Below are 22,045 nucleotides of genomic sequence, written 5' to 3' on the forward strand. Positions count from 1 at the left end.
TTGTTTTCATCCTGGCACTTTCCCCCAGGAAAACGGGTGGTTTGCTGCTGAATCTGAGCAAATGGCAGCTGGGTTTTCCTCAAATTGCTGTTCGCTCCTATTCAGTGGTGAAATGCAGGTTTTCCCAGGGAAAGATCCGGGATGAAAGCAAAAAACAGAGCATTAAAGCCCAGAAGAAGCACGAAAAGAAGTCTGGGTGAGCCCTCAGTGTAAGTAAGAGCAAAATGCAGATAAACACAGCAACCTTGAACTTCACTTATACTTAAATGATGCCTGACCTTGACTGTAATTCAGGGAAGAGACTTGGTTGAAGACGGATGGCACAGTGATGATAACCATATTTGGGCATCTACAAACCATGTGATTCCAATCACATGAGGGGAAGAGAGTGGGCCCATGCTTGGTATACCCCCCCCAAAAAAAACCCATCCACATGTTGCAGGGCAGGGAGAGGTCTGAATTTAAGGGGCTGGCTGAACCTGTTCCCTTGCAATTCAGAAGCCGGGGCAAACCTAGGAAAGGAGATGTAATTCTTTCAGACTGGATCTGAACACTTGTTCCTTTAACATTTTTTTAAAAAAAACTCCCCATTTTGATTTCTCTCCCCCCCCCATAGTTATATAGAACTTTTCTTTGGGTGGGGGCATAGTCGCCAACTCCTAGGGGCCAACGTCTCTTTGGCTCCCCTCAATGAAATATTTGAGGTGGCCCACCAGTTGATTGGAGGGACGCGGGTGGCGCTGTGGGCTAAAGCCTCAACGCCTAGGGCTTGCCGATCGAAAGGTCGGCGGTTCGAATCCCCGCGGCGGGGTGCGCTCCCGCTGCTCGGTCCCAGCGCCTGCCCACCTAGCAGTTCGAAAGCACCCCCGGGGGCAAGTAGATAAATAGGTACCGCTTACCAGCGGGAAGGTAAACAGCGTTCCGTGTGCGGCTCTGGCTCGCCAGAGCAGCGTTGTCACGCTGGCCACGTGACCCGGAAGTGTCCCCGGACAGTGCTGGCCCCCGGCCAATAGATGTGAGATGGGCGCACAAACCCCAGAGTCTGTCAAGACTGGCCCGCTCGGGCAGGGGTACCTTTACCTTTACCTTACCAGTTGATTGGGACGCGGGTGGCGTTGTGAGTTAAACCACAGAGCCTAGGGTTTGCTGATCAGAAGGTCGGCGGTTCGAATCCCCGCAACAGGGTGAGCTCCCATTGCTCGGTCCCTGCTCCTGCCAACCTAGGAGTTTGAAAGCACGTCAAAAAGTGCAAGTAGATAAATAGGTACCGCTCCAGCGGGAAGGTAAACAGTGTTTCCGTGCGCTGCTCTGGTTCGCCAGAAGCAGCTTAGTCATGCTGGCCACATGACCCGGAAACTGTACGCTGGCTCCCTCGGCCAATAAAGTGAGATGAGCGCCGCAACCCCAGAGTCGGTCACGACTGGACAAAATGGTCAGGGGTCCCTTTACCTTTACCAGTTGATTGGCATTGCCATTCAAAGGGTGTGCATGTGCCACATCTTGTGATCAATTATTTGAGGCGGGGCTCAACTGAGGGCCCCCCCATATTTAAGTTGGTATCCCTGGTCGGGGGACAATGAAATATACCCCCTGCTGGGGGGAAACCCCTTCAAGCATGCGGTGCAATCTAGTATGCTTCCGTTTAGACAGCTGGTGACCATTGGACCTGGTGGGGCAGCCAAGGGGGTCACAAGAAACAGGACCAACTTGTTCTGGTTTTCTTTCCATTCTTCTCCCTGTGGACACTTAAGCAATGCAGCAGTAAAAATACAAGTTGGGCTCTGCCTGACCTTGCCCAGGGAACTAGCCTCACACACTCAGAAGTGAAGAATTCAGTGGGGCTTACTCTGAGCTTAGTGGGTACAGAATTGCAGCATCAAACTGCAGATCTAAGGCAGGGATGGGGAACCTGTGACCTTCCAGGAGATGTGGAATTGTAGCTCCCGTTATTCCTGACCACTTGCCATGGTGGCTGGGGCTGATAGGACTTGGGAGTCCAGCAGATTTCCGGACGAATGGGCAGAAAATGAGCTCTCCAACATTCTGTGCAAACATTGGTTTATTCTAATTCACAGCATCCTCCTGCTATGCTTATTACGTATGTAAGTCCAAAGTGTGGGAAGCCTGACACCCTCTGTTAAATTGCCTTTGCTTTGACCTCTTTTCGATGCAAACAACCTCTTAGAGCAAACCCGCAATTTCTTGCCTTACGTGGCTCGCATTTTATCAAGCATGTTTGGCCTTGGCGCCATCAAGGACGCATCAGATTGCTTCACTGTTTTCATCCTTAACTTTTGAAAATATAATAAAAGGATTTAGAAAGGAAGACAAAAACACACTTCTGAGATATGGGGCAAGTCACTGACCACTGGTTAAAAACAGTACAAGGGTTTTAAAACAGTCTGACAGTATGAATGAAGCTGTCATGCTTGCCGACGAAATGAGTTAGGTCTGAATAGTTATACTTTTAATTTATTTTCCAATAATAGTAGATAAAATATATGGTCCAACTTTGTAATAAAGGTAAAGGTAAAGGTACCCCTGCCCGAACGGGCCAGTCTTGACAGACTCTGGGGTTTGTGCGCCCATCTCACATCTATTGGCCGGGGGCCAGCGCTGTCCGGGGACACTTCCGGGTCACGTGGCCAGCGTGACAACGCTGCTCTGGCGAGCCAGAGCCGCACACGGAACGCCGTTTACCTTCCCGCTGGTAAGCGGTACCTATTTATCTACTTGCCCCCGGGGGTGCTTTCGAACTGCTAGGTTGGCAGGCGCTGGGACCGAGCAGCGGGAGCGCACCCCGCCGCGGGGATTCGAACTGCCGACCTTCCGATCAGCAAGCCCTAGGCGCTGAATGTAAAACATTTCCCAGACAAATTTGAAGAAAGAGTATGTTATGACTAATTTATCAATTTTGGCAATATCAAAAATGCTATAATTATTTCCTTGCTACAGACTTTCTGGGTTGCCCCAGCCACTCTAGGCAGCTCCCAACATTTATAAAAACACAATTACCGTATTTTTCGCCCTATAGGATGCACCGGCCCATAGGGCGCACCTAGTTTTCAGGGGGGGGGAATCAAGGGGAAAAATACGACCCCCCCCTGCAGCTCCGGGAGCAGCAGACAGACTGCACGCAGCCTGTGCGCTACTCCAAGACCTTCTCCCTGCTTTTGTGGGAGATGGCAGAATTCCCCCACTTCCCGCAAAAGCCCACAGGAGCCGCGTGCGACTCCTGCGGGCTTTTCGACCAGGAGGGCTTCTGCGTGCTTTTGCGGGAGGTGGGGGAATTCTCCCATCTCCCGCAAAAGCCCACAGGAGGGAGAAGGGACTGACTCGGCCAGTCAGTCCCTTCTCCCTCCTTGGGGAAAAGCCCCCAAGAGCGGTGTGCTCTTTAAAGGCTGCGTGGCTCCTGCAGGCTTTTCGACCCAGCTTGTGGGGCTGGCGGTGGGGGGAAGCGCTGCTTCCCCCCACCGCCAGCTTCCAAACCAGGTTGGAGAGTAGCATGAAGGCGTTGCGCGCCTTCCCACTGCCCCCCAGCTTGTGGGGCTGGCGGTGGGCGGAAGCACTGCTTTCCCTCACCGCCAGCATCAAAGAGCAGACTCTCCTGGCTTCAGCTAAAGTAACGCGATGCAGGCTTCGGAGGCATCGCGTTGCTATCGCTGAAGCCAAGGAGCCTGCATTCACCCCATAGGACGCACACACATTTCCCCTTCATTTTTGGAGGGGGAAAAGTGCATCCTATAGGGCGAAAAATACGGTAAACATTAATTATACAGGGCTGCCTTCAGATATCTTCTAAAAGTTATATAGTTGTACTCATCTCCTTGACATGTGATGGGAGGGCATTTCACAGGGTGGATGCCGCTACCAATAAGTCCCTCTGCCTGGTTCCCTGTAGCTTCACTTCTCACAGTGAGGGAACCACCAGAAGGCCATCAGAGCTGGACCTCAGTGTCCGGGCTGAACGATGGGGGTAGAGACACTCCTTCATAATGATGACATGGTCATTACCATTCATGCAAGCAATGAAAATAAAGTAGATTACATTTCCTGGTTATGTTGGACACTTCAAACAACTCTTGGACTCTGGCTGCGTTATAGAAAACACAATATATAGGTTCTAGGCACATGTTGAGTTGACCGAACTATGGTCGCAATCCGCCGCTTCCGCGCATGCGCATGACATCATTTTGAGCGTCTGCACATGCGCGAGTGGCGAAACATGGAAGTAATGCGCTCCGTTACTTCCGGGTCGCTGCGGAACGCAACCTTAAAATGCTTAACCCGAAGCTACATCAACCCGAGGTATGACTGTACAACAATTTAAAATTCAGAATTTAAAAACAGTTAAAACAGATTTCAGTCACAGCACTAGGGTGGGCAGGAGTAGGGAGAAGCACTGGCAGAGGAAGAGGTGTGTGGGGAGCGCACTGCCTCTGGCACCACGATCTTGGTGGGGTGCCATCGCGGCTGCCCCCCCACGCTGGGCACCATGCCCCAGCAGGCGGTGCACCACACCCCCAGGATGCGCGTCATGCCCCTGCGGGTGGTGTGCCATGCCCCTGGGACATGCACCAGCCATGCCCATGCCTGCTCTTCGCCGCCGGTGTTGGAGCATGAAGCTCCGCCACTGAGGAGAGGGCACATGATTGCATGTCCTCCTGCCACCCAGGCCACACATTCAGGAGGACATGAAGAAAGTGCTCTAGTTCCACAGCTCTTTACAGTAGATAGAAAGTGACTGAGCAGTGGGAGGAAAGCAGGTACTTGCAACTATCCACGGAAGACAGAAATGGGCTCAAATTTGTGGTCATGTCCACATCATGCATTTAAAGTGCATGGCTTGCCCCAAAGAACCATGGGAACTGATGTCTATTGAGGAACTGTTTCTCCGTGAGGAGCAAACTACAGTTCCCAGAATTCCTTGAGAGGAAGCCAACCCCTCTCAATGTATGGTATGGATGTGTCATATATCTGGAATCCCCCTTTGGGTAGAGATCAAATTCAGCTTTTGGGGTTTGCCCCTGCCTTGCACAAAAGAAAAAAGAAGAAAAAGAGGAGGCCTTCGTGAAAGCAAAGCCAAGGCCAAGTAGAACGGAAGCATCTTTATAACGAACTTACAAACCTGACTCTCCGAGCCAAATTAAAACTTTCCCATTCATACGGGATATCATGGGAACTGGTATGTGTGAACTGAATGCAAATGTTGTTCCCTTCCTCTCCCTCCGATTGCTATTCAGACCTGCTCTTTTCCCCCATGCCAAGGGAAATTTCCAAAAGCGAGTAAACACCCCTGGGGCGAGCCTGCAGCGAGCAGTTGCTGTGACTACGAAACCTGCTTTTCTATCTGTTGCACACATAACTGCCCTCTGAGCCTCGGCTTCTGCAACCATCTGGGGGTGTGGGTGGGTGGGTGTGCTCAGCCTTTCGCTTGCATTGAGAAATGGCAACCGTTCTTTTTCTTTCTTTCTTCCCTTCTTTCTTTGTTTTGCAACAGGGACAGGGACAGAATGAGGCCAAAGGTTGACCTAGCCAGGATATTTCGTAAACTGGCTTGAGCGGCGCGCAAGCACTCATTAATGGAGCCAGTTAACAGATAAGCTCTTGGGGACGACTAGTTCGCTTCTGAGGACACCCATCTAGGCAACGAGCCAGAAGACACGTTTCCATGCCGTGACGTCAGAGGCGAGCCTCCAGATGGTGGGATGGACTGCGACCCAAGAAGAGTACTTAAGCAAGGAAGCTGCTTTCTGGAAGACCAGAAGTTTGGGACAGAGCTTGTCCCTAAGCAACACCTTACTGCTTGAAAGAACCTGCGAAATCCTCTCTGAGCCTGAGAACAGAGGCAGCTCCGAAAAGGTAAGTATATAACTTGCATTCACTTCTAACCTTGATATAGACACTTTCAGTTTCAGATGACCTCTTCTTTCTCAATCTGATGCTAGGTGCTTCTTGATCATGATCAACCTGTTGGGAGTGACTGACTGCCTGAAACCCTGGTGAGCCACTTGCCATCGGTGTAGACCAGTGTTTCTCAACCTGCGGGTCCCCAGATGCTGTTGGACTACAACTCTCATCATTCCTAGCCAGCATGACCAGGGGTCAGGGATGATGGGAGTTGTAGTCCAACAACATCTGGGGACCCACAGGTTGAGAACCACTGGTGTAGACAATACTGAGATGGACCGATGCTCTGACTCAGCATAAGGCAGCCTCCTATGCTCCAATCACTGCAAGTATTTTAAACCAAGCTTTCCAACTCAGATATGTTACACTACATACTGTCTTCCCCCCTCCCAGCCCCCTTCCAGCTTGCAATTCCTATTACGGACCCCCAACCCCGTCCTTGCAAAGAACGGGCGATGCCATCCCAGCCGCGGGCACAGAGAAGCGCCACCCCAAAGTTCGTCCAGGGAGATCCGAAGAGCCTAGCGCCAGATGTGAGGGACTTTGTTGAAAGCAACGCTGAGCTCTGCCAGCCGGAAGCTGTCCACATCTGCGATGGCTCAGAGCATGAGAACAAAAGGATCTTGGAGCTCATGGTGGAGGAAGGCATGATTAAGAAGCTTGGCAAATATGAGAATTGGTAAGTGGGGTGTGTTTTGTGCGTATTTGTGTGTGCATGCCACTGTAGTGAGGGTGGCTGAAGCTTAAGATGGGATCCCTTCAGCAGCTGCTGTTTGGTCTGCCTTAAGCCTGGGGTTTGTTGATACCATCAGTTTTAATGTCCCTGCTTGCTAGTTTAATAGAGTGCTGTGCTCAGTGTTTCAACGTAATCGCTCCAGCCTCACTGATTTATTTTGCTAAGCAGATGGCAGGTTAGTGGTCCAGGATGGTCAGGAGATGTTTCTTAAATGGGACCTAACGTTTGGGGGGGAGGGACAGCTGGGGGGGGGAGTTTTGGGAGTGGGGTAGCTTGGGAAAGGTGGCGCATCCTACAACCTCCATCTAGTGCAGGGTGGGAGACCTGTGGTCTTCCAGATGTTGTTGGAAAGCAACACCAATCAGCCCTCAACAGCATGGCCGATGTTCAGGGTTGAAGGGAACTGGTGTCCAGCTACATCTTGAGGGTCACAGGATCCCCACCCCAGTCTAAAGGGAGGAGCAGGGGTGTGTGTGTGTGTGTGTGTGTGTGTTAGAGAGAGAGAGAGAGAGAGAGAGAGAGAGAGAGAGAGAGAGAGAGAGTCTGTGTTGTAAATAATAGTCCTTTCATACTCAAACATCATAGCATGGTAGAGTTGTACTGGAATCTTGTAATTATTAATATCAGGCAGAGCAACCCAAAAACTTTTGTGCCAGACTGGATTGGGTCTCGCCGGATGAAGATGGAGCTCACTTTCCCACCAGCTGCCTGCCAGGCATGTGGGTTAGTGGAAGTGTTGCTGGAAATCCACAAAACAAGGCTTTCCAGGAAAGGGAGCCAGGTTGGCAGAGCAACCTCCCTGTTCCCCCCACTTCTGCCTCAGCTCCCGTGTGCCGCAGGGCTGCAGATGCGGCGGTGGCTCCTTTGCTCTGCAAAGCCACACCAGGCAGGGAACCAGTTCAGGTTGTTTCCTAAATAGCTGAAGCGCAGGTGTCCTGCTCCTTCTCTCCACAGCTTTTTGGCTCGTACAGATCCGAGGGACGTGGCCAGAATCGAAAGCAAAACTGTCATCGTGACTCAGGAGCAGCGAGACACCATCCCGATCCCGAAGAGTGGGGTGAGCCAGCTGGGAAGCTGGATGTCTGAAGAGGACTTTGAGAAAGCCTTCAGCGTCCGATTCCCTGGGTGCATGAAAGGTGCGAGAGTTTTCTCTATCGCTGTGCCAAATTCCTGCCCTCGAGTTTAGATAATTGTCCTCCTGTGCAAAAGAGGATTCCTTCTAATGTTTTGAGTGCAATAAAAGTTAGCCTCCCCTGTTTTTTAAAATAAAAGGAGAGAAGAGAGGGTTTGGGGTGGTAAGGAGACACGTAAGGTACAGACTCCCAGCTTACAATTACAGAGGTCTTGGTTGCTGTTTTGAAATCCTTTTTCGGCTTCTCTTTTGCAGGGCGCACCATGTATGTCATCCCTTTCAGCATGGGGCCCATTGGCTCCCCTATATCCAAGTTTGGGATTGAGCTGACAGATTCTCCTTATGTGGTGGCCAGCATGAGGATCATGACTCGGATGGGGACGTCTGTCCTAGAGGCCCTGGGCAACGGGGAATTTGTGAAATGCCTCCATTCAGTTGGGTGCCCTTTGCCGTTGAAAAGTAAGCCATTCTCAGTGCAAAGTCTTCGATACTTTATGGTCCTGGATGCTTTACTATACAGGGTTGCCAGGCAGCTCGTTATCCCGATGGACCAGAAATTGCTCACTGAAGATGCTTTGGAACAGCTGGGTTTCTTTTTAATGTTCTCCCAGATCTTGCTTCTGCAGATTCAGTGCCATCTGGTCTTACAGAAAATGGAGAGAGTTTTGCCTACCTCTCTATCAAACAGAATGTTTCAAGAATTAAATGTTTTCCAAAACCACTAGTTGCTGATATTGCTGCTGTTAGCTGTGCAGACAGCACTATAGTGACACCTAGTGCTGGAAAACAAACATTGAAATTAAGTTTTGGTACAGTAAGACTGCCTGCAGGGGTTACATTCTGGGGATCGTGCCTAAAGCTAAAATCGCATACAGTCAAAACGCATTGGATTCAAAGGCAGGTGGGATTGCCAAAATCATTTCCCCCAGAACTCCACCCCCTTTTAAATTTATATATATTTTTGCCACATGCATAAAGCTGAATGCGCACAAGTTGTGGGCTTACTGTGTACCAAACAAAAGTAAAAGAAATATGCATGTGGTCCAGTTTTAAAAGGATGCATCTTAAAAGAAGGAGAAGGTTGAACTTTTATCCAGGTCACCAATCCCAATAAATAACGTGTTTTGCTTAATTTCTTTCGTAGAGCCTCTGGTAAATAACTGGCCCTGTAACCCAGATCTGACCCTGATTGCTCACATCCCGGATCACAGAGAGATCATTTCCTTTGGAAGCGGCTATGGAGGAAATTCCCTCCTGGGAAAGAAGTGCTTTGCTCTCCGGATCGCCAGCAGGATCGCCAAGGAAGAGGGCTGGCTTGCCGAACACATGCTGGTAGGGGAAAGTTTTAACAATAAATGTGTTGCTTGCACTGGTGTTGTTGCAACCGAAGGCACAGTGAACGGCAGTAAACGCCTTCATTTCTATGGAACAAGAAAGAGCTTGAAGGCATGGGTGGCATGCCCGCAGCTAAAAAAATCATGGCTCAGCAGTGAGATCCTTCAATTGGTGACACTTGGCAAGTCACTCTCACTCAGCCTCAGTTCTCCATCTGTTAAATGGGAATAATCATATTGACTAACCTTGAAGTTTTTTGGGAATGTTTGAGATTCTCTGATTTTCCCGAGTCTTAGGACATACGTGTTGTTACATGCCATAAGGAGAGAAGGGCAGGAGAAAAGCAGACCTCTATTTAATCTTATTGGGGTTCTTATACAGGGGCTCTCTCTTCATATAGGGACTAGATCAGAGCCTGTTCAATAGTAGCAGTAATATATTTAAATACAGAAAAACTGTGTGTAGTGGCTGGAGTGTTGGGCAGGTCCAAAATCCTCAGTCAGTGGGCCAGTGATTCTCTGTCAGCCTAAACCCGCAGGGTTGTTGTGAAGGCAGCCAAGGGGAGAGCGCTGGGTACTGCCCTGACCCTGAAGGAAGAGCAGAGCAGAATGCTAAATACCTAAATGGGGTTGAGAAGTCCATATTCTCCAGGGATTGCAAATTGTGCACAATTTTACCATGTTCTAAAATCAAATATTATATTTCCTCCATGACATTTCAGAACTTCACTTGGTAGCTTTGCTCTTCAGTTTGTAAAAGTCCCGCAGTGGTTCAGAGATTAGCTAGTTTATTACTTATGCTTTGCAGTTGTTAATATTACTGTTTTGGCCTGAATATAAGCTTCACTCCTGCACCCCTCCAAATTCTGAACTCGAAAAGTTAAAGTGTCGCTTAAATCCGTGACCTTACGAAAATTGGCTTTTACAAGATCGCTGCTGAAACAGACATATGGTAAAACAGAACGGGTGTGAGTGCCTGTGGGATTTTAAGGGAGCGGCCTAAATTCGGGTATTGTCTTTTTTTCTCTCCCCCTCCCCCCCATGAATTTTAAAGGTGTGGCTTATATTTGGGTGCAGCTTATATTTGGGCCAATACGGTATTGTTGTCAGCTGCATGGCACTCTTTAAGAGAGTGGGGTTTTTTCTCCCCTAAATAGATATTGGGTATCACAAATCCGGAAGGTGAAAAGAAATATTTTGCTGCAGCCTTCCCAAGTGCATGTGGAAAAACCAACTTGGCCATGATGAACCCAACTCTGCCAGGGTGGAAAATCGAGTGTGTTGGGGATGATATTGCTTGGATGAAATTTGATGACCAAGGTAATCTCTTTAGCATCCAAGTGGGGATTTAGCCAGGGATGTTGATGTTTGATATCAGTGGCTGAAACCAGCAGTTGAGTCAATAGCAACAGTTGGGTGAGGTAGACAGTTTCTGTTGGCTATTTGCAGTTTAGTAGCGCTGCAGAGAGCTTGCTAGGGAGACCATGCATAACAAGGAACTCAAAAAAACTTTAACAAGGTTTTAATAACAAAAACAAAAACTCCTTTTACACTAAAGATAACAACAACAAACATGACCCAACCTATCCCCCAGGGTAATGAGAGAGCTAGGTGCTGCTCCTTATATACTATGCCCAAATGCTGACACAGCTTAATTAACACAACCTAGCAGCACCTGCTATGTTTCACAGCTGCAAGACTGGGTCTCGTTATTTGCCCTGGCCCTTAAAGACATATGCAACTTGTGAAACAATAATGAAACCTCACATTTTAAAGTGACCATTCAACAGTTTCTTGGTCCCATCTGGTATGGGGCGGTGCCACAGTTTCTTGTTGGCAAACTCAATCTGACTCCGCTATGATGAAACAGCCTTGTGATCTTTCAACAGGTTTCCAGGCCATGTGTTCGCATGACCCAATCAAACTTTCTAAAGCGAATTGATCAAATATGCATTGGCTGCAACATGGACACATGTTGAAAGAACCATGTATCTGGTTCACCATGTCAATGCAGTGAAGACCACTTCACTGAATAAAAAAACACACTGATAATGTTTGTGTGAACAGACTGTACTTGCTATCAGGAAAGTCAGATGATGGAAGAACAGATATTTTCCTACTCACAACTTCCGGTAGTTAGGGGCACTTGCTCTAGCTTGTTTCTGAGGCCGATTTCACACATGCTTCTCAAATTATTTTCATTTTTACATCCTCTCTTCCTCCCACATGTAACAAGAAATGCAGCGTTAAGTATATTTGTATTGGGTTCTTAAATAATCTGGTAGCGGCTCAGAAATGTGGGATAGCTCAGTTGGCAGAGCATGAGAACTCTTAATCTTTGGGTTGCGGGTTCGAGCCCCATGTTGGGCAAAAGATTCCTGCATTGCAGGGGTTGAGCTAGATGACCCTCAGGGGTCCCCTCCAACTCTATGACTCACAGTAGCATTTTGAACGTCTCACATTTTTTGTGGCTCCTTCGTTTGAAGCGATCAGATAAAATGCATTTTGACCCTCCCTCCCATCACTTTTCCAATACAACTGTACCCACTTTGGAACAGCTTGTTCTTACATTTCTCTCCCCCCCCCAATATTTTTATTTATTTTTTTCCAAATGTCTTAAACACAATACAGCTTAACAGTATTATTCTCCTTTCAATCTATATTGTATCCGAATTAACTTCCCTCCACCCCTCTTCTGGCTTCTCTACATTGCTCTTACTTAATTGTGATTAATATATGTTGTTGCTGTTTAGTCATGTCCGACTCTTCGTGACCCCATGGACCAGAGCACACCAGGCACTCCTGTCTTCCACTGCCTCCTGCAGTTTGATCAAACTCATGCTGGTAGCTTCGAGAACACTGTCCAACCATCTCGTCCTCTGTCATCCCCTTCTCCTTGTGCCCTCCATCTTTCCCAGCATCAGGGTCTTTTCCAGGGAGTCTTCTCTTCTCATGAGGTGGCCAACGTATTGAAGCCTCAGCTTCACGATCTGTCCTTCCAGTGAACACTCAGGGCTGATTTCCTTAAGAATGGATAGGTTTGATCTTCTTGCAGTCCATGGGACTCTCAAGAGTCTCCTCCAACACCATAATTCAAAAGCATCAATTCTTCAGCGATCAGCCTTCTTTATGGTCCAACTCTCGTTGTATATGTATATATACATATATGTGTGTATATATATACTCTGGCTTCTCCTCAGATCGTATAAATCTTTCGCCTTTTGTTCTTACATTTCAAAGCCGTTCGTGAAGAACTGCCGGTGTGTGCAAAGTCTTGTCAGTTTCACCATTGCTGAGAAAACCAGCAACCCACTCACCCACTCTTTTTTCCTGTCACCCTTCCTTCTTCTGCTTCAGGATGTGGAAAGAGAGCGAATATATTTTTAACCCTCCAGTAAAACCATGTATGTGCTGTTACAAAAAAGAAACGGATAAGGCTTTCTCCTAACTTCAAGATTTTTTTCCCCCCTGGAGGGTGGCAATTAGGGGAAAAAATAGCAGTGGTTTAGGCTTGAAGGATACCTACAGTATGACATTGCATCCAAGTTTAGCCCCATGCAAGATAAGCAGGTGGGGAAATATTGTCTCCTGCAGAGCAGTGACATTTAAAGAGGGAATATCTCAGAAACACATGTAGTATCCATTAATTGATACAGGGAAGAATCCCAAGTGAGTGCTAATTAGAGCGCTTTAAAATGCATTTGCAGTTTTGGCATAACCAGATGGGAACCATCAGCAGTGGCTCCAAAGTTGAGAAGCCTGAAAATAGTATTTGTGAGCGGAGGAGCAGAAGAGTTTTGTTAAAGAGTTGGAAAGGATTGAAGGAGGAATGGGTGTGTATTGGAGAGGTGGGGAGTGACTGAAGCAAAGACAAGGTCTCCAAACCTTACATCACTTCTAAAATTCCCCAGGTAACCTCAGAGCCATCAATCCAGAGAATGGCTTCTTTGGAGTGGCTCCTGGGACGTCAGTGAAAACAAACCCCAACGCTATGAAGACCATACGGAAGAACACCATCTTTACCAACGTGGGAGAAACCAGTGATGGAGGCGTGTACTGGGAAGGCATGGAAAAGCAGTTTGCGCCTGGGGTGACGCTCACTTCGTGGAAAAACAAGGAATGGACAGCCAAGAGCGGTACAATTAACTCCAGTTAACGGCTCCCTGTTTCTTTTATTGCCATTGCATTTTCGGTTAATGGTGCCACTATAAATATCTGTTATATTTGCACAGGGGAACCTTGTTCCCACCCCAATTCCCGGTTCTGCTCTCCTGCCAACCAGTGCCCCATTATCGACCCTGCCTGGGAGGCTCCGGAAGGAGTGCCAATCGAGGGGATCATATTTGGAGGACGGAGACCTGAAGGTAAGAGTCTCAAAAGGGGGCTGTCTGTTCTATTTTTTAATAATAATAATAATAATAATAATAATAATAATTTATTATTTATACCCCGCCCATCTGGCTGGGCTTCCACAGCCACTCTGGGCAGCTTCCAAAAAAAATATTAAAATACTGTAATACATCAAACATTAAAAGCTTTCCCTAAACAGGGCTGCCTTCAGATGTCTTCTAAAAGTCTGGTAGTTGTTGTTCTCTTTGACATCTGGTGGGAGGGCGTTCCACAGGGCAAGTGCCACTACCGAGAAGGCCCTCTGCCTGGTTCCCTGTAACTTGGCTTCTCGCAGTGAGGGAACCACCAGAAGGCCCTCAGCGCTGGACCTCAGTGTCCGGGTAGAACGATGGGGGTGGAGACGCTCCTTCAGATATACTGGACCGAGGCCGTTTGTGCTTATTTGCTGCATTTACATAGGATGCCCATACAAAAATTACCTGGGTATCTATTAGATGTTACAGTGGAACCTCGGTTCCCAAATGTTTTGTTCTTGAACGCTGAAAACATGGCAGTAAATGCTTCTGTTTTCAAACGTCTTCCAAAACCCGAATATCCAGCACAGCTTCTGCTGAGTGCAAGAAGCTCTTGCAACCAATGGGAAGCCATGCCTTGGTTTTCGAACATTTCAGAAGCTGAACGGGCTTGCAGAATGGATTTAATTCAAGAATCGAGGTACCACTGTACCACCAAATACACAGTGCTGCATCAGGTGTAAATTCTTTTGCAAACTATCCTGAAATCCATTTTTTAATTTTTATTACAAAAAATATAAACCAATAAATAAATGCCAAGGTAAGGGTGAAACTTGGGTACATGGCTCCCATTTTCGGTATTTTTGGCTATGAATTTGGGATATGAATCTTGGGATATGAATCTATGAATTTCAATTTTGCTCAGTTCCTAATTTTTCCAGACTTCAGTTCTCATTTCTGCATCTGTTTGCATTTATTAAAAATAATCCTCATGAAAGTTCATTAGCAGTTTAGTGACCATTTCACTTAATAAAATGCATTTCGGCATGTTATTTTCACCAACATGTGCACACACTAACAGACGCGATGATTTTTTGCACGCATTTTTATTTGCAGAACTGAGTTGCAAAATTCAGCAAAGTGCAGTTTCCAAAGAATAGCTGCGTTTTGGTCTGCATATAGTTTGGGGAAGTGCGCCTTAGGTATGTCCGCATTAAAAATGCTAGCCAGACCAAGTATCTGCTCCATCCCTAGTGCAGAGTAATGCTTAAGCTGCAATCCATGAGGATGTGTCAGGATGCTGGGAGCACATACAGCCTCTTTAGTGAGGAGGGACCAGGGAAAGTGGCAAATGCTCACCACCCTCTGGACCCTCTTCCTACCCTTGTCGCTGCTCAACAGTTGCTTTAAAGAGGCAAAGGCCATTGGTAACCTAAACATCCCTCCCTGACTCCTTGTATCTTAAGATAGCCTAGCCTCTTGATGGAACTGTTTAAGGTCTGAATGGGCTAAATAAACCACAAGAAGGAAGGATATGCCGTAATCCCAAACTCACAAATTGCTAGCTCCACACCTCCTGCTGCTGCAGTGTTGGAAAGCATCAAAATTCATTATGTGTGGCATTGCCAACCTTTAAATCAGGGTGGTCCAGCCCACAGGTCGCAAGAAGCCTATAAGGCCTTTATTGGCGACCCTCAGCAATGTTAAAGAAGAGACTAGATTCAGGTAGGTAGCCATATTGGTATGACGCAGTAAAAAAAAAGTCAAAAAAGCTTATACCCCAAAACTACTTAATTGGTCTCTAAGGTGGACAATTTTTAATTTTTTTTAAAGAAGAGATATTAAACATAAAGCATAATTATATATTTTTGGGCAATGCGCATATAACTGTGTATTAAATTTGTTTCATAGTTAAAGATATTAAATCTAATAATTGTATATTTAATTATGTATATATAATTATATATATTACAGTCATAACTCCTGTCGTGTCCGCTTCATGTTGCGTCTTTTTGTGTTACGTCCCGCGGCAACCCAGAAGTACCGAAACGGGTTACCTCCGGGTTTTGCCGCTCACGCATGCACAGAAGTGCTAAATCGCGCTTCACACATGTGCAGAAGCACCAAATCGCGCCGCGCGCATGCACAGACATAGCACCTCGAGTTGCGGGCATTTCACGTTATAGACAGGCCTCTGGAATGGATCCCGTCCATAACACAAGGTACCACTGTAATTGTGTATATTAAATACAGTGGTACCTCGGTTTTCAAGCATCTCAGAAGCCGGGCGTTTTGGTTTTCAAACGCCAAAAACCCAGAAGTAATTGCTTCTGTTTTCAAACACTCTTCAGAAGTCAAACGGTTTCCACTGCATGTTTTTCAGTTTTTCCAATTGAACTTGCAGCTAGCCCTTTGCGCCTTGGTTTTCGAACATTTCGGAAGTCAAACAGTCTTCTGGAACGGATTACGTTCGAGAACCAAGGTACCACTGTAATGCTAAATATATTGCAAACACTGGTGTGGAATTTTAATTCAGTGTGTGTGGCTCTGTGTCAAAGTACTCTTGCAGCCCATTTGGTATGGAAAGTTGGACTGCCCTGCTCTAAATATTACAGCTGTTCCTGTTCTCCCCAGGTGTGCCTCTGGTCTACGAGGCCCTTAACTGGCAGCACGGAGTATTCGTAGGTGCAACGATGAGATCAGAAGCAACAGCTGCCGCTGAACATAAAGGTAAGTCAGGCTATAATAACGCTTCCACATTTAAATAGCCCGTCTCATTATTTTCACCTGGAAATTGCTGACACTTAGTTGCTGGAACTTATTTCCTTTCTCTCTTAGTGTGAATCTATTGATGGCAGTGTAGCTGTTGTGAGTAATTAGGGCTGGTGAAAAGATCTTATGGTTCCAAGGTCTGGAGAAATTTGCAATTTACTAGTTTAGGGGTGCGAGGCAGGGACTTAATGACGTTGCTTCTTCAGTGTTTGTGAGAACCAAGTTACCCATTGGCAGCCCATTAGCCAAACTTTGCTCTCCCACGGTTGTTGTCCCACACAGGCAAAAGGATTTGGGGCTTGCCAGTAGTAGGCTTTCGTGCAAATTTGGACTGGGGTGTTGAAACACACACTCCTTTTCATTGTGGCCCTCTGGCAAAACTGTTGATCGGACACCTAAAATAATAGCTTCATTTGGCTGCATGGTAGCTCTTAAGCACTGACATCTTGGTTCATGAACCAACCCCAGAAACTGGTGTGTCCAGACCAGTTTGGAGGAGAGAGTTGCTGTTCTTTTTCTTTTGCACGATCCAGACAAAGCTAAAAATGCAGACGACCTTGAAATAAATTAAGATGTCTTGTATATTTCAGCTGGAAATAAGTAGGTGCGACGCTGTGAAGTTCTGTGGGGGGGTTGATGCAGAGCCTTAAAGACTGCAGCCCTGGTCTGGCCATGGTCTCAGGGCCAAGATAAGCTTCTGGTTTCAGTCACCTGCTCAGTGCTCTTTTGCTTTGGTTCGCATCCTCTGTTCTGCCTGGGCAGCCCAAAGTGCACCCGGGTGCCAGCTCATTGGACCCCTGCTTTGTTTGCTTTGCGCAAGGCTGCCCGGGCTGCAGACCCACCAGTGAGCTGCAACTGGTTTTGCTCATGACAAACATTCGGATTAAGCCATTAACGCTGCACCAATGCACATGGCTACACCTGCTTCTGTTTGCGGTAGTCAGCTTATGCCAGGAGTCAGCTAACTTTTTCAGCAGGGGGCTGGTCCACTGACCCTCAAACCTTGTGGGGGGCCAGACTATTTTTTTTGGGGGGGGGGGAATTAACGAATCCCTATGCCACACAAATAACCCAGAGATGCATTTTAAATAAAAGGACACATTCTACTCGTGTAAAAACACGCTGATTCCCGGACCGTCTACAGGCTGGATTTAGAAGGCGATTGGGCCGGATCCAGCCCCCGGGCCTTAGTTTGCCTACCCATGGGCCTAAGGTCACCCAGCAAGCTTCATGGCAGAGAGGGGATTCAAACCGTGGTCTCCCAGGTCCTAGTCCAATACTCTAACCATTACGCCACACTGGATCTCAGGTTGACCGACTGAAATTGAACCTGGGCATACTTGGGATGGGAACTTTTGCATGCATAGCACTTGCTGTGTCACTGAGCCACGATGGGCATTCCCCAGTCAACCGTAGAATCGATGGTGCTCTGAATGTGGGCAAGAAAGACCCTCATAACACAATCTTTCCCCCCTCTCCCTGCAGGCAAGATCATCATGCACGACCCCTTTGCCATGCGGCCTTTCTTTGGCTACAACTTTGGCCAGTACCTCTCCCATTGGCTCAGCATGGCGCACCGGCCTGCTGCAAAACTGCCCAGGATCTTCCACGTCAACTGGTTCCGGAAAGACAAGCAAGGGCGGTTTCTGTGGCCTGGCTTCGGCGAGAACTGCCGCGTGCTGCAGTGGATGTTCAACCGAATTCGGGGAGCTGCGAGTGCGCAGCTGACAGCCATTGGCTACGTCCCTGATGACACGGGCTTGAACTTGAAAGGCTTGGAAGGTGTCGACACACAGGAACTGTTTGCCCTTTCCAGAGACTTCTGGGAAAAGGAGGTGGAAGAAATCAAGAAGTATTTTGAAGAGCAAGTCAATGCTGACCTCCCCTACGAGATGGAAAGAGAAGTTATTGCTCTGGAGCAGAGAATAAAGCAGCTGTAACTGATCAAAGCCGTATTTGTGGCTTGGTGGAATGAAATAAATGCTCTCTTTTCTAGTGACCATGTCTGGAAGCACACACACACACACAAAATGAATTAGGATGCAGAGCTATAACTTCTGTCGGCCCGTTGAAGTTCTCAGGCTTATCAGAAAATCAGCCGCGATAAACTTGATCAGAGTTGTTGCTTAATAAGCTTGTTTCCACTGTTACTGCACTCTGTCCCACGATATCTGCAGTTCTCATGTAACGTCATAAATAATGAGGCAGAGAGGGTGAGAGTCTCTTCCCCACCTAAACCTAAGCAGGTGGAAAGGAGTGACCATGTTACTTCAACTGGACCTGGGAACATGGGCATAGCCAAGGGAGGGGGGAGGAGCTGCCCCCCTAAATCCTCAAAAAGTATTGAAAAGTATTACAAAAAATCTCAGTTAACTGAGGTTCTGCCTGCCTCCTGTAATGTCCGTCCCTCCCCAAGCCAAGAAAAGCCCATGCCTGGGAGCATCCCCTTTGGTTTAATTTCCAACCTTTATCTAAATTTCCAACTGTTTAACATATTTGCTCACATGTTAGACTTTGTGTGTTTTTTATTTGAATCACATGCTCTCAGTGACTGTGGTCAATGCTCAATGTGCTGTGCTTAATATCACTGGCACCTGTCCCTGTGACATCACTGCCTCCAGGTCTCGGATTTGGGCCCTGAAATCTCAGGGTCTGAGGTGCTCTAGGGCTGGCAACCCTGTTGTTGTTGTTGTTTAGTCATTTAGTCGTGTCCGACTCTTCGTGACCCCATGGACCAGAGCACGCCAGGCACTCCTGTCTTCCACTGCCTCCCGCAGTTTGGTCAAACTCATGCTGGTAGCTTCGAGAACACTGTCCAACCATCTCGTCCTCTGCCGTCCCCTTCTCCTTGTGCCCTCAATCTTTCCCAACATCAGGGTCTTTTCCAGGGAGTCTTCTCTTCTCATGAGGTGGCCAAAGTATTGGAGCCTCAGCTTCACGATCTGTCCTTCCAGTGAGCACTCAGGGCTGATTTCCTTCAGAATGGAGAGGTTTGATCTTCTTGTAGTCCATGGGACTCTCAAGAGTCTCCTCCAGCACCATAATTCAAAAGCATCAATTCTTCGGCAATCAGCCTTCTTTATGGTCCAGCTCTCACTTCCATACATCACTACTCGGAAAACCATAGCTTTTACTATACAGACCTTTGTTGGCAAGTTGATGGTGGAGGAAAACAAGACACAGCTACTCTAGCCAGGGTCCAGCACTAAATTCTGAATATTCAAGGTGTCAGCCCCCCACCCCTTTCCAATTGACTAGCGCAGTACAGTGGTACCTTGGGTTAAGAACTTAATTCGTTCTGAAGGTCTGTTCTTAACCTGAAACTGTTCTTAACCTGAGGTACCACTTTAGCTAATGGGGCCTCCTGCCACAGGAGCACAATTTCTGTTCTCATCCTGAAGCAAAGTTCTTAACCCGAGGTACTACTTTTGAGTTAGCAGAGTCTGTAACCTGAAGCGTCTGTAACCTGAAGCATCTGTAACCTGAAGCATCTGTAACCTGAAGCATCTGTAACCTGAGGTACCACTGTAAAGGTTTCAGAAAACCCAGATTCTGCAGAAAGAGGAAACACAGACAAACACATTTGTGGTCTAGGAATGATGGCTTCTGCAGGCAACCACCCAGCCTACAAATCTCGTTAAGGGCGGCTTCGTGCAAGGTGCTGAGTAATGTGCAGGGTGGCGATAAGTTTATAATGTAAGAGGAAGCCAGAGCCCCCTGCCCGTCCAGCTGCCTGCCACTCTGATTCCAGCCCATGACAGACAACCTGGGGCAGCTCCAAAGCCACTTAGCACAGCTGTGGAGACTGGCCAGGAGGAAACAGATGCTTGAATCGAGGCTTGTGTTTCTATTTGTTTTTTGGCAGGCCGAGCCCTGTGCATCCGTAATTGTTCGAGAGGAGGATACAGAGGCTGCAGCAGCTTCGGCGGTATCTGTCGATGGCTTTTCAAACGTGGCTTCGCCCTAGGCAAGAGGGGACTCAGGTGTGAGCAGACAAGTAGGAGAGGCAGTAGTGGCATGGAAAACAAAGCCAGCTCCTTGGGTAGCTGAGAATATGGATAGTGAAAGACCAGGGCCGTATTTCGGTTTGATGAGGCCCTAAGCTACTGAAGGTAATGGGGCCCTTTATATGTCCAGCTGTCCTTTGTCAACTAGCAGGTGGGGCCCATTACTGACATCATAGGAGCCTGCACAACACAAAACACTGTTGCTGTATGTAGGTTTTATTTTATTTGTTTTTTTATCTTATATTTTGGAAATGTACATCCAGTTTTTTCCCTTTAATTTTTTGGGGGACCCCATGAGCATGGGGCCCTAAGCTATATCTTATACAGTGGTACCTCTGGTTGTGAACGGGATCTGTTCTCAGCCCCGTTCGCAACATGAAAAGAACACAACCCGCAGCAGTGCGTCTGCAAATGCACGGGTTGTGATTCACCGGAAAATCCATCCACCTTGGGTGCTTTTAAAGGACACATCCATTTTACCCATATCATATGTCTTGCGGTCTTGAGGGGACAGGAACTGGGCATGATCCAGCTACATTTAAACACTTTAACATCCCCATGATTTCAATAGGAGAGAATTTAGCAGCACCGGGATTGTTAGGATTCAGTAAACGGTTCTTCAGGAAAAGAGAGTGGTTTCTGTATGACCGAAGACCACTGCAATGCATTATATGTAGGGGCCGCCTCTGAAGACAGTTCAGAAACTTCAGCTGGTGCAGAATAAAATGTTGGTTTTGACCTATACAGTGTCAGGAGCTTGTCCTACACTCGAGTAGGACCCTGGCAGAGACACATGCCTGACTGCCATGTTCTCTCCTTCCTGGTCTTTCTTTCGGGAGCTTCAAAAGCTTTCTTCTGCCCGAACATCACAGTGACCGATGCCAACATCGGCACACTTAGGGATCCGCAGAGTCTGCGCAGCTTGTGTGACAGACCTCAGCAACTCAGCATTTTGGCTAATCTACTTTATTTACATATAAACACACACGGAGCACTGCAACATGGCTCCCTCTCTCTCTCTAGCATGAGACAGCAAAGAGAGAAAGAACAAAGGACAATAGTCCCACTTCACAGAACACAGTAACACCAACATCCTGTCTCTGTCACATCCCACTCTGTGGAGTCAAAACATATACCGTCATGTGATAGACAACAATCCCATGACTGCAATAATGGAACAGGAATCTTAACATACAGTGGACCTCGGTTCTCAAACTTAATCTATTCCGGGAGTCTGTTTGACTCCTGAAACCGTTCAAAAACCAAGGCGCAGTTTCTGATTGGCAGAAACCGTGTCGGACGTTCGGCTTCCGGAAAACGTTTGCAAACTGGAACACTTACTTCTGGGTTTGCAACAGTGGCATAGCGTGGGGGGTGCAGGGGGGGCCGGCCACACCGGGCACAACATGTGGGGGTTAGGGTTACGGGGTGCAAATCCACGGGTTAGGGGGCGCAAATCCACGGGTTAGGGGGGGCGCAAATTACTTGCCTTGCCCCGAGTGCTGACAACCCACGCTACGCCACTGGTTTGCAACGTTTGGGAGCCGATTTGTTCAGCTACTAAGCTGTTCGAGAACCACTGTAAAGCCTTAAATGGCTCAGGACCACAATACCTCAAGGACCTCCTCTCTCCCCATATGAACCAACCAGGACCCTGCATTCTTTGTGTGCCTCCTTTGGAGAGGTTCGGAGGATGGTAACACGAAAATGGGCCTTTTCTGCACTGGCTCCCCATTTGTGGAATTCTCTCCCCAGGGAAGCTCACCTGGTACTTTTATAGGTGCCAAGTG

The 22,045-nt window shown here is 47.6% G+C and overlaps 1 protein-coding gene across 2 annotated transcripts; it reads left to right on the forward strand.

Annotated features, from left to right (window-relative positions):
• The first annotated feature begins 5,494 nt into the window (after positions 1–5,494).
• On the forward strand, positions 5,495–18,247 carry PCK1 (phosphoenolpyruvate carboxykinase 1). Of its 2 annotated transcripts, XM_082226063.1 has the most exons (11): positions 5,495–5,862; positions 5,949–6,002; positions 6,304–6,589; positions 7,601–7,782; positions 8,034–8,237; positions 8,923–9,110; positions 10,270–10,432; positions 13,024–13,248; positions 13,345–13,476; positions 16,111–16,206; positions 17,734–18,247. In XM_082226063.1, the coding sequence occupies exons 3-11, from the start codon at positions 6,366–6,368 to the stop codon at positions 18,186–18,188; spliced, it is 1,869 nt and encodes a 622-aa protein (XP_082082189.1). In that variant the 5' UTR covers positions 5,495–5,862; positions 5,949–6,002; positions 6,304–6,365; the 3' UTR covers positions 18,189–18,247. The 2 variants fall into 2 exon arrangements, with proteins under 2 accessions (XP_082082189.1, XP_082082188.1); XM_082226062.1 differs by lacking the exon at positions 5,949–6,002 and having other exon boundaries at positions 5,496–5,862.
• Positions 18,248–22,045: the final 3,798 nt, after the last annotated feature.

The sequence above is a fragment of the Podarcis vaucheri genome (genome assembly GCF_965113315.1).
Source record: "Podarcis vaucheri genome assembly, chromosome: 6".
Classification (NCBI taxonomy): domain Eukaryota; kingdom Metazoa; phylum Chordata; class Lepidosauria; order Squamata; family Lacertidae; genus Podarcis; species Podarcis vaucheri.